The following is a 13,336-nucleotide window of genomic DNA, read 5'->3' as shown; positions in this document are numbered from 1 at the left end:
GACCTCACAGGAAAGTCTATCTTCTAAAACACACCCTCAGAGAAACCTGATACTGAATATTGCCCCTTTCTGAGATCTGAGCCCATTCTGGTCTGGGAAAATCTGATTGGGATGACCAAAGAAACCAGATGCCTAGACAACAGAAAAGTACAGATTACAATAGGAAAAATGAAGATATGGCCCACTCAAAGGAACAAACTTACACCTCAATTAAGATATAGTTGAGATGTCATTTCACTTTAATGAAACAAGGATTTTCAAAGAAATATGCTAAATCAACTCAAAAACCAAATCAATGAGTTCAGGGAAGATATGGCAAAAGAGATGAAGGATATAAAGAAAACACTGGGTGAACATAAGGTAGAAATTGAAAGTTTGAAAAAACAACTGGCAGAATCTATGGAAATGAAAGGCACAACACAAGAGATGAAAAACACAATGGAGACATAGCAGATCTCAAGAGGCAGACGAAAACACTCAGGAACTGGAGAACAAGACACCTGAAATCCTACACACAAAAGAAGAGATAGGGAAAAGAATGGAAAAATATGAGCAATGTCTCAGGGAATTAAATGACAATATGAAGCACATAAATGTGCATGTCATGGGTGTCCTAGAAGGAGAAGAGAAGGGAAAAGGGGCAGAAGCAATAATAGAGGAAATAATCATTGAAAATTTCCCATCTCTTATGAAAGACACAAGATTCCAGATCCAAGAAGTGCAGCATACCCCAAACAGAATAAATTGGAAATAGACCTATGCCAAGACACTTAATAATCAGATTATCAAATGTCAAAGACAAAGAGAGAATCCTGAAAGCAGCAAGAGAAAAGCAGTCCATCACATACAAAGGAAGCTTGATAAGACTATGTGCAGATTTCTCAGTAGAGACCATGGAGGCAAGAAGGAAGTGGTGTGATGTATTAAGATACCGAAAGAGAAAAACTGCCAACCAAGAATCCTATATCTGGCAAAACTGTCCTTCAAATATGAGGGGGAGTTTAAAATATTCTCTGACAAACAAACAATGAGAGAGTGTGTGAACAAGATACTTGCTGTACAAGAAATACTAAAGGGAGCACATTGTGAGAATAACTATCAGTGCTGAATGATATGTGAATGTGGTGGAAAGGGGAAGCTCAGGGTCATGTATATCACCAAAAGGGAAGTTGGAGGTTAAAAGTTGGGAATGTATAAAACAGTGAATCTTGTGGTGGACAATGTGTGTGATTAACTGTACAAATATTAGAAATCCCTCTCATGAAATAGAACAAATGTATGGCACTGTAACTAGAAATTGATAATAGAGGGGTATACAGGGAAAAATATGCCTACTGCAAACTGTATACTACAGTTAGTAGTATTTTCACATTCTTTCATCAACAGTAACAAATGTACTATACAAATACTATGAGTCAATAATGGAGGGAGTGTGGTTAGGGGTATGGGAGGATTTGATTTTCTTTTTTGACTTTATTTCTTTTCTGGAGTAATGAAAATATTCTAAAAATTGAAAAAAAATAATTGTGATGGATGCACAGCTGTATGATTGTGCCATGGGCAATTGATTGTGCACTTTGGATCTTTGGATGATTGTATGGTATGTGAACAATCTCAATAAAATTTAAAAAAAAATATGGATGGTTAAGTATAAATTTTTAAATTGTAGCATTAATACTTAACAAATAGATACAGTTTAAAAGTAATCCTCCATAACAGCCTTTAAAACTCACTTTGTTGATAGCTTTGGCCCCACTTATTAATTCATAATTCCCAATTGCCCAATTTCATGATTCTTTTTGCACCCTTTTGTAAATCTGATAAAAAACAGAAAGTCTCTCCCAAGAAAAGGAAATATATGAGCAATTTTGCATACAATTTTGGAAGTTTCTTGACCTCTATAAAACTCAGCTTTAGAATTCCCACCCTATTTGCAGATTGTATACAGGTCTGCTTAGACCCTAATTCAATATCATGGGCCTAAAATTGAATATGGAGATATTCATATGTTACATTTGCTATTTATTTATTCTGTTCTTTCTCTCAAATTTTCAATAATAAATCAATACTAAGTTCTATGTGATAAAAGGAGTAATTTTAAAAAAAAAATAATTCACAACTGAAGAAAGGAAATATGCAAATCTTATAATGCTTTTTAAGAGCGATAAAATGGCAATTTGAATGGACCCAAAGAAGATATATAACTTTTCAAAATACAAAATTAATTCCTTTCCCCTCCATGGATTCCAAAGAATGGATCAAACTTATTGGTTAATAAATATCAGAAAGTTCCTGCTTATCTGTAACTTTCAGCTAATTGAAGAGCAGGTTTTTAAATGTTTGCTTTTATAAAGCATTTGTCTTTGTATGGAAACTGAATGTTTAAAGAAAAAGATAGAGCATCTTTGACTCCTCTTTCTCTCACACGAGTTCACGGGTAAATCCTAAACTCCACCTTTGTAATACATCCAGAATCCAACCATTTCTTACCACCAGGACTGCTACCACTGTAGGCTAAATCTGAGCCCCCTTACAATCCATTCTCCACCATGCAGTCAGAGTGGTTCTTTTAATACATTGTTTTAAAGTATCACAACACTTCTCTGTTCAATACCCTCTAAGGTTTCCTAACTGATAGGTAAAGTCCCAATCCCCGTTTCCTTTCTTAGCTCAGGTTGTTTCTCCCCAATGCTCACTCTGCTTTTTGCCTTTTCTCAGAACATGTCAACCCTGTGCATGGAATGCTTTTCCCCTGGATATCCCATGTGACTAGCTCCCTCACTCCCTTCAAATGTCACCATAGAAGAACAACTTTCCTAAACATCCATATATTTTTTAAAAAATTAATAAACCTCTATCCCTCCCCCCTGCTTCTTTTGTCTTCATAGGATTTATTACCACCAAACATGCAATATATATTTGGTTAATGCTGTCTTCCCTCTCTAGATTCTGAGCTCCATGAGGGCAGAGACTTCCCTTCTGACTTCTCAGGACCTATACCACTGCATGACACATCATAGGCTTTCATTAAATATATATTGAATGAATAAATTAATACTCTGGTGACCCAGTACCCAATCCATTCCCCCCAGCCCCAGCCTCCTGCATGCCTCACTCCAGAGACCCAAAGAAAGACCTCCCACAGAGAGACCTCTAAGAAAAATAGGAATTCTTGGAATACACTTATAAACTATAACTCTGGTTTAGGCACATTATGTGGACAATAACCAGGGAGAGCAGAAAATGTAGAGTTGAGGTGTAATGGAGTTAGGTAAAGTCCTATTCCCACTGCAGTGTGTTTCCCTTAGCGGAGGTCTATAACATTTCCTAAACATTCTGTTCCTTCCAGTGTGTAAGTGTTTGGCACAAAGTTCTACATTTATCCACAAACTGTAAAAATGTGGCCACACAAAAGCAGCAAAAAAAAAAAAAAAAAAAAAAAACTAAAGCTGTCAAAAACATTATTTGCCCTCTACTCACATTTTTTATGCCTCTATAGTTCTCCCTTTACTCAAAACCACTGTTTATAAAGCTTGTCAAAGCCAACACAGAACTAAGTATTTATATTGGACAGAAAGCATTATAAAGTTCATAAAATCCACTCTATATTCAAATACATTACTCTGTTCTTTACTACAGGTATCTCTAAATTAAAACGTTCAGAATCGGTGTGTTGGCATTGTACCTTCCACAATATAGAAATCAACAAATTCTATCAAATGAATGAAATAACATCTAGCAGATGTTAACTTTAAGTTACATAATCAATTGTGAGAGTAATGTAATTTTAACCTTTTATAGCTTAAAATTTGAATTAAGTCAAAATTCTACCATATGGGGAACGTTAAAATCTCAGCCAATTGAGGTCATTTCCAGGCCAGCCAGGGTTTCTACCAACATGTTCTGAAGGTTGTGTGAAATGTTCCTGGGGCCTATATAGTGCCATGGTGTTGGCAGGAGGTGGCACCGATTCTCATTCAGCGTTGCCCTCACTGGTCTCCCTAGAAGTCCACATCCCTTCTTATCTTCAGCAGTCAGGTCTTGTGGATTGTTCCTGAACACTCCTTGTCCCAACCTGGAAGCCTCCTAAGTTTGCTGGGCTGTCTCAAGTTTGCGTCCCTCTTAGTCATGACAGAAAAATTTCTGCTTGGATATTCCAAACAGCCATCTCAACTCTACTGTAAGACTTGCTGCTTACCAAAAACTCCATCCAGAAGCAAGCATCTTCTGCTGTTGATCTCCAAGCCCCATGAGCACAAAGCTCTTTGCCAGGGACACAACAGCATTCATAATTGGCCTCCACTAGGTAATTCTTTTTCCACCTAACCTGTAGAATGAGCACCTATTCTGAGTGGAGTGATGAGTGAGGAGGTACTGATTCTGTCTGATCTCAATTTTTTCTGATAAACTATATTATATTTAATGTAGAATTTGTGTTCTGAAGCTTCAGGGACTCTGTTTTGATATATGTAACAAACCAAAAGAAAACAGCAACAAACAAAAAACAGCTTTAGATCAACCATTAGCCATATTTTTCCAAAATGTATTTGCCAAAAATTCCCTTCTCTGTTCTTTGGTTCTGCTGTGGCTGAGGCCTAAATTTGGAAGGCTGTAGTCGCTTAAGTAAGGGGAGGCCCACATGGTACAAAGAAGTAAATATGTGTGTGGAGGGGTGGGGATCCATGATAAATGACTGCCTAAGTGATATCTGACAGAATAACTTATACACTAGAGAAAATGAAGAGCAACATTTTAAACTTTTTAACTAATTCCCTAGTGTTGTAAAATTCATGTAGAGTGAAATATTGTTAAATAGTTCAGACTTGGACACAAGCATTATTTTTATAGTAAAGTCAGTTTTTCCTATAATTTGAGGGGAAATAAAAAAGTGGAGATTAGACACTTAATAATGAAAAGAGATTTCATAAATTATTTATAAAATCTGTGGAATTTCAACATCATTCTAGTTAAAACAATGTAGTATAACTTGTCTTCTCACTGATGGTGTTAATTTTGAACATGGGCAAAACATGAATAAGAGAAAATATGAGATGAATATAAGTCTCACTGTTACATTCGGAGGGCCAGGATAAAACAGTCAAAAGCAGTAAGAGTATTGCAATCCCTGTATTTGTGTGCAGAGCTGGGTCTCTGAGAAACTTGAGAAAGTAAAGCAAGAAAATGGTTACTTGGATTTTTTTTTAAGAATAAAATGTGGCAAGCAAAAAATATGAAACATATCAGAGGAGAGAATTGAGCTATCCTTCCAAATCTCCCCATCTGCTTAACCTTTATGCAGATAACACCCTCATGCATTTTTGTTTTGCCTATGTGAGAAAACAGAATTCAAAGCCTATGGCAGAAGGGCAGAAGGATACATTATGAAATAACATAAAAAGAGTTGACTGAAGACCACATTAAAATTTACTTGAATTGTTTTTTAGGGATAACTGAAGCCACATTGCTGAAAGTTTCCTGCACACACAGTAGTGTTTTAGTTTCCTGGCTGCTAAAACAAATACCATACAATGGGTTGACTTAACAACAGGAATTTATTGGCTCACAGTTTCAGAGGCTAGAAGGTTTACTTCGTGCTGGGGTTGGTATCTTCTGGCTGGCTGGCAATCTTGGGGTTCCTTGGTTTTGCCATCACATGACAATACACATGGTGGCACCTTCTTTCTCTTCCAGGTTCCACTGACTTCAACTCTTGGCTTCTCCTCACGGCTTCTCTCTCCATCTGACTTCCACTCTGCTTGTAAAGGACTCCAGTAATTCATATTAATGCCCTACCAGATTCAGTTGGGCCACACCTTAACTGAAGTATCATTTGAAGAGCTCTTAATTTACAATGAGCTCACACCCACCAGAATGTGAACTAAGACCAAGGACATGTCTATACTGGGGTACACAATTCAATCCACCACAAGTAGTATTTCCCTGAAAGATTCCTTTGTCAGACTGGGTAATTCAGAATTTCTTTGTAGCCTTATTCATCCTGACCTACAATTTTCATACTTATCAACGTCAAAGACACCTCTCTCTGGGCACAAATCAAAAATGATTTCACCAAAAGAGGTTTGGCGAAAGATACTGGCCTGATACTGATCTGAGCAGAAGCCAGGCCTGGGATTTGAAGGGATCTTGAACAAATAAAAGCAATAGCTGAAGAACAATAAATAAATTAAATCAATTACCTCTTGTCCATGTAATGATCTCAGGCCTACGGTCTTATTGAAAGTGCTAATTTTGTGTTGAAATTTTTTTCAATGCAAAATAAATTAATTCAGAATAACAGAGAAGTATTAGTTAAAAATCAGTCAGGCTCTGGAGTCATTGAGATGGGATCTGGTTCCTAGCTCTTATCACCTAAGAGCTATGGGACTTCAGGCAAATACTTAATGTCTCTAAGCATCTGTCTCCTCATTGCAGCATAAGCATAATAAGAGCACCTCCCTCATGGAGTTGGATGTTTAAACAAGGGGACATGTGTCAACTACTTAGCACAATAAATGGCACATCCTTAAGTGTTCAATAAATATTAGCCATTATTAGGGACTTGTACCGCTTACTATTTTTTGTAAGAGTAGTATTAAGAGAATAGCAATTGCTTATTTCTCTTAAAAAGCTGGTGAAATATTTTCAACCTGCTTAAGAGATGCCACTAGACCATGCTTTCCAGTGAAAACTTTTATAAAATGCAAATAAAGAAATTCATTTAGATAATAAAACTGCATTTCAGAAAATTGACAAGGAGAATTTTGGCAGTAACAGAAAGAAAGATATTTTATTTTCCTAAAATGTACATATTCAACAATAGCTGCTTTCTAACAACTTGCTTGCCTTATTTCTTTAAATAATCACAATCACAATGGCCAAGGTTACCCATTTTTGAGTCGAGGAATCTGATGATCAGAGAGCAGTAACCTTTTAATTGTCCCTTTAGAGACCTGACAAAGGATAGGAAATAGAAGGCCAGTGCCTGACACTTGGAGATGTGAACAGAACTGCACGTCTCATTCTCTGGGCTGGATTTGGGAGAACAACACATGGCCTCCAAGGCAACAGCGACTGCAACCGCTGACAGAGGGTCTCCAAGCCTTTTACAGCCATCACATCCTGGACCTTTAGAGTCACCCTCCAACCCATCAGTGATAAAAGGCATATCCCTGCAAAGGCAGAATTATAGCTATTAAAGCGTATTGATCAAACTTGGGACACTTGGACACTGCTTGACAATAATAGTCTCCTAATTTTAGGTTGTTTCTCTATACTTTGCTTGCAGAAGAAACGGAAACTAAAACTTTTTCCTTGTGGGCTTTCAGCTCTTTCCCACCCTAATAAAAAGTAATAGTAAATTTGTTCCTTAAAAATACTTCCAATATTATTGGATATACATTTTAAATTAAGAAAGATATTTTTCCTTATGTACCCAACCCCACCATAGTTCTTTGATATGCATGGAACTCCTAAGAAAAGCCTGACCTAGCAATTAGATTTTCAGGATTCATTTCAGGATATTAATTTACTCAAATTTTGTCACCTACAAACATCATAAATAGTAATCATCTTAATGCAAAATAATACTTTAAAATGTTTAGTTTTTTAATGTATCTGCTGATTTGCATTTTATTTAAATAAAAATAGAAATAAAAATAAACAAATTGATTGATGAATAAATAAAGATAAATAAATGTCAAACTGATATATCAACCAAGTCTTTCAAGGGTTTATAAACAGCCATTTGAATTTGCTTCAGGCTAAAACATGGCATTCAAAGTTGGTGGAGGAGATGCAAATTGCTTTTCCAAAGAGCTGTTTATGTTAGTGAAGCTACTTCTTAGATGTAATGTATTGGGACAAAGGGAAAAAAAAGAAAAACACTTTTTTTGGGCTTCTCATGATTTTCTTTAATCTGTTCTGTGCAAAAATATGGCTTACAATTTATTGCTGAAATGTAGGAACCTGAAGATTCCCGCTGTCCACCGTTTTAAATTTAATAAGGATCTCAGTCACTTGCAGAATAATCACTTCCAGGACTTCGGGGCCTGTATCATTAACCATTTCCTTTCCCCTTATGCAGAGGAATTCTCAACAGAGCCACAGACCCAAAAATATCCAATTAAAACCCTACCATGGCAATTCATTTTTTTTCAATATATAAATAAACCAGTAACTTGTATCATTTTCCTTCCATGATGCAAGAGGCTGCATTTATCATTTCCTCGAAGTAATTTTAATTTTACTAAAATGTTTTTGAGAAGAACGAAAGTGATGACACACCCATGTCTGCGTTAGATGCTATCTGTTTCCACATGGAAGTTTTTTTCCTTGTCTTAGCAGAGGTGTGGAATGATGTTTGAGATTCTATGAAAGGTTGTTTCCTTAGTGCTGCTTTACGTTTATTTTTCTCAAATAAGAGCATTTTTAGCATAGTTAAGACTTAACTAGTTTGCTGAAGCAATAGGTTGGTCTAATAAAAGTTTTTAATCTGAAACTTTGAAACTTCATATTATTAGTCTTCCTTCATCCACTTCCTTTCCTAAAATAGGAAGAATACACTGAATACAAATTTGTGTGTGAGTGCATCAAAGTTCTACATCATCATGATTTCCCTATAGTTCGGATGAAGGTGTTGATGATGGAGGAGTTGGGAATAAGTGTGCACAGGCCCAGGAAAAAGTCCTGAAGTTTGATTTTTAAAAGTTGTAATCCTTGCTGGAAATTCACTACGTATTTTCTTCTCTTAAAGAAAAACTACAGAAAAAAAATCAATTAATTGAATATTAGTTACTTATAGCTTACATTTATAAAAATGCAAAAGAAACATTTCACAGGAAAGTTAGAGAACAGTGTGTAGGTTATGGGGGTGGAGATTGAAGTATATTTTCACCTTAGCTTGAATGTTGGATTAGAAAAAGACAGAGACCACAAAATGAAAGTCATGGTCCACTAATCAAATGATAAAAAAAAATTATTTTCCCCATCTCACTCTCCTGTTTGCCAAAGAGCCAACTACCCCTAAGTGATCACTTTGATAAACTACAGAATGACATAATTCTCTATGAAAATATGAACAGCAGCTGGGATTCATGAAGCTCTTATTGCCTGATGTGCCAGAGATAATCTGCTCTAACATTAGCTTCTAATTTGCATGACAAATTCATTAATACATTGATCTAAATGGTTGTCTAGATATATTGGAGGATTTTGATAGATGGATATTGAATACAAAGATGTGTCTTTGATTTACAGTTACAGAATCTCTTTATCCAAAACTGATATTGAATTCTCACTTTAGAAGTTACTGTTTTTGTTTTGCCTGTGGTACTTCTAATAATTTCTATATGAAAACAGCATGAGGAGAACATGAGAATGGGTTGGTGTTCTTAATTTGCCTTCTTTGGTTAGCCAATCCCCAATATGTGACTTTAAAAAGTGGGTCACCTTACATATTTATTCTTCTGTTTATTTTGTTGGGATTATGTATAGCAAATTAAAAAAAAAAAAAAAGAGGAAGAAAGTTTAATATCTGTAAACAATGCTATGTAGTTTGGTCCCATATGGTCAAGAGAAATTCACCACTGAATCCCTTTGTTTGCTATCCCAATTTCCTCATTGACTTGAGTTATTATAGCAGAATCAGAGAAATTCAGCCACAATCTTCAGACATCTTGACTTTCTTTTAAAGAAAAGCAAAACTGCCTTCCTTTCAATCACCCTGCTAAATAATAACTCTGTACAGGAAAAATTCAACTAGTTATAATTAATTTAGGAGATCTCAGTTATCTCCTTATGTTCTTCAAGTTTTAGTATTCTTCAATAACTAACATGACAGTAAACCAAAAATGTGTGCCATGTTGTACACCACAATAGTTTCCCAGGCTTGAGAGTAAAACTCTTAAGTTGTTTTGACTGGGCAACTAATAGCAATTTAGATAGTTCTGCACAAATTTAGAGACATGAGATGCAAACCATGACTGTATTCCAGCACATTTTTCTTGTCAGAACCATTTAAATCACCATCTTACACAAGTACATATTGAAACTCTAAGTGTTTTATTTTTATGTACATTTCATTTTTGTCCAGAAATAAAATATCTAAATACAGACAGACTGTAATGTTGTATATGTATAGCTTTCAACAATACTTGAGCTGAATAAATGTTTGTACATTAAGTTTGTCTTTTTAATGAAGTTCACGGCTACATTGATAAAATGGATTCCTCATATTCTTTGTTTTCTTTTTTAACCAATAACAAGCAGAAAGACAAGTACAAGTTAATATTAATAAGCAGCTCAAATAACACTTGGTGAAACTATGTACAATACAAACCATTCATACAAATGAAGACTAGGATATTGAATTTGTTACAATATGTGTAGTAAAGATAAGACAGACACTTATAACTTACATGGTGTCTGTCAGGCATTTTCCTTCCTATATAATGATCAGAACTTGTGTTAAGCAGCCTTAGCTGGTCTCAACTTCACAAAAGTCCAGTGATTGTTGATGAAAGCTGTAAATCCCAATGTCTGCCCACATGTAAATTCAAAATGTTTGCTCATCTCTACTGAGAGCCGGCTCCCTTCATAAAAAAAAGAGCCATCTTGTATCACCTTGAATGTGCCTACTATGTACTGAAAAGAAGTTACTACACTTTGTTGTGTTCATAAAATAAAGATACTGAGATCTAAAGACACATTTTTTTCCATTTTAACAAGCATATACTCCTACAGTAGTATTTACCAGTACAGCTACTCCAAGCAGTAGAAAGGCATGAGTGGGGATTATTGATTGGCATGTACTCAAGACTTTAAAAGAGATTTCCATGACAGCATGTGTTAGAAACCATTCTCTGTCTAGTTAATCCTTTTGCTTGATGACAGTTTATCCTAAACCATTATGAGCCAGATAATGAAAGCCCTCTCAACAGGGAGCATGGAGGACACAAGCTGAAATGTGTATGAGTGTGCGTTTGTGTGCATCTGTGTGTGATTTACAACTATACTGAGAGATGAAGCTGACTGGGCAGAAATTACATCAGATGTTTTCCACTAGCATATTTGCAGCCAGTTGACAAGAGCAGCAGTGTAGACACATTCCAGGCAACAGATGTGGCCATCTTCCTTGAGGTAACAGCCCTGTCACATGACCTTTAATTCCTCAGTCTTCAGTCTCATCCCCACGTCCATCCTCATCCCGAGGGGAAGTAAGGTGTGTCGCTGTGGTAGTTGTAGTCGGGACACACTTTCTGTACTAGTTTGTAATCTGTACTATAAAAGGAAATGTAAATACAGATCACCTTAAAGGGCTTGGAGCAGAGCCAGGAGACATGACTTTGGGTCTGCTCCTGGTAACAGGTTTTTGAAGGGTCATAGTTGCAGAGTGTGTTCTTGGTAGCCTTGTCAACCTTTTCATATTCAATGCGACAGTTAAAGGACTTGGAATCTTTGGCATCAATCACGGTTTGTTGTGCCAAGTCGAATTCCACAATTTTCGTGGGGGGTACCAGGCTGACAGATACATTCCCTTGACCAGTGGAATTATGTCTAAAATAAACACTAAATGTCCCATTGCCATGATCTACAATTTTCCCAGTTATCAACAGGTTTAGCTTCACTGTTTTGATATTGGAATGAAAATCACCCCATCCAAACATTTTCTTAAACTTGCCCGTCTTAACAATGGGCCTTCTCTTGGCCCTGGGGCGAGGCTCTTGAAGATCTGTGGAGTTCCTCAGCCAGTCCCAGAGGTCTTGCTCAGAATAAGGTTCTGGGGTGTCATATCGCAGGTCCAAATCCGTATCATTTTCTTTGCCACGAAAAGTCTGTGACAGGAGTCGGCTGATAGACAAGTCTTTGCTGCTTTCTGTCCATATGTGCTTTAGTGTGGATTTGCTGCTTGCTGACTTTAGAAGTTCTGATTTTCCGCCATTTGTTAAATTGGCACATGTGACCTGAAAACAAAACAGAAAAGTGGCATTTACATCTCTGCATATGAAAAGCATACCCAAGATGCAAATTCAAGTCCTTTCTCAAAAGCTCACAATTAAATAATGACATTTTAAAAAATATCTTCAACATCTGGCCGATGTTTATTAAAATGTGATAAAATACCACTTCTGCTTTTACTTAATAATGGAAGAGAAGGAATGTGGGTGGATAAAAACCACTAACCATGACCCAAAGCCCTATGTAAAACACTAATTTTGATGAGGAAAGAGGCCATCTAACATGAATAAAGCAAACTGACATCAAAAACAAATTGACATCAAATTTTCAAAGCAAAATTTTACAAATCATTGTTCTGTCTCTACTTCAAAATTATCATAAGCTTTAAAACTATATGCGTCTCAGAAATATGTCAACACGCGATCGACTTTTTAGTTGCCCATGCCACAGTCATATTAGAAGAGTTAGAGGAGTTAGTTTTGCAGAGACTTTAGTATATTTTAACTGGTCAAAACAAAACAGTGTGTTTATTAGCACCTATTATAAGCAAGGAACAGATGGTACAAGATGCCATTCTTGATCTTAAAATGTGTCTAGGAAAAGGGACATAAAATAAAACATCTAATATACAATATCTTATAGAATAATTATCAATCTAGTGAAGCAAACAACACATGATCAATGAGAGAGAGGTCACTACAGGTTGAACTGTGAGAGTTGCATTCAGAAACTCTTCTCCTGGGACCCCAGACTTGCCTCTTTGGGAAGAATTATATTCCCATCTACAACAGGGATTCACAAGAGCCAGTATCCACATTACTTCATTTGCCTAAAGTGGCTTCCATCCCTACGTGGAGGAGAGGCAGGAATGCAGCCAATCACCCAACAGATAAACCCTTTAAGATGTGAACTGACTATTGCAGGGTAAGGCAACCGAAGGAAATCCCAAGCTGCACTATTATAAAGCCAAGTTGCACAATAAACCTCTACCCTCAGGAACCTGGAGAACAAGTTTTGAGTCCTATGTCCAACATGCACCTGCCTACCACTCAGCAGTTTTGCAGTTTCTTCTAATCTCCCTCCAAACTATTCTCAAAATGAGGATAAAAGGTCATTCCTGGAGAGCGTTATTTTTATTTGGGCCCAATAGGAAACAGAGCTGCATTCTAGGGACCTCTCTGGAAACTGAAAGTGGCTCATTTATTTATCCTCTTTTCAGGCCCTTTGCTAGGATACAACCCTGGCCTGAGAATAGCATTTTACCCCACCACTTGTGCTAGAAGTACTCTAGCCCAGACTCAAGGAAGTAAGAACATGAACTTTAGAGCCAGGCTGCCTGGGATCTACTCCCAGCTCTGCCACTTCCAAGTATGCCCTTGGT

The 13,336-nt window shown here is 36.6% G+C and overlaps 1 protein-coding gene across 1 annotated transcript in view; it reads right to left on the bottom strand.

The window, feature by feature from the left end:
* Positions 1 to 9,523: 9,523 nt before the first annotated feature.
* NXPH1 (neurexophilin 1) overlaps positions 9,524 to 13,336 on the bottom strand; it is a 302,845-nt gene continuing 299,032 nt past the window's right edge. Inside the window, exon 3 of the mRNA XM_037836789.1 lies at positions 9,524 to 11,960. Coding sequence (XP_037692717.1) covers positions 11,199 to 11,960 — 762 coding nt within the window. The 3' untranslated portion in view covers positions 9,524 to 11,198. The remainder of the gene's footprint in view (positions 11,961 to 13,336) is intronic.

This window comes from Choloepus didactylus, chromosome 5 (assembly GCF_015220235.1).
Source record: "Choloepus didactylus isolate mChoDid1 chromosome 5, mChoDid1.pri, whole genome shotgun sequence".
NCBI classification, from domain to species: Eukaryota; Metazoa; Chordata; class Mammalia; order Pilosa; family Megalonychidae; genus Choloepus; species Choloepus didactylus.
Note: the sequence above shows the minus strand (reverse complement) of the source record. Positions and strands in the feature narration are given on the sequence as shown.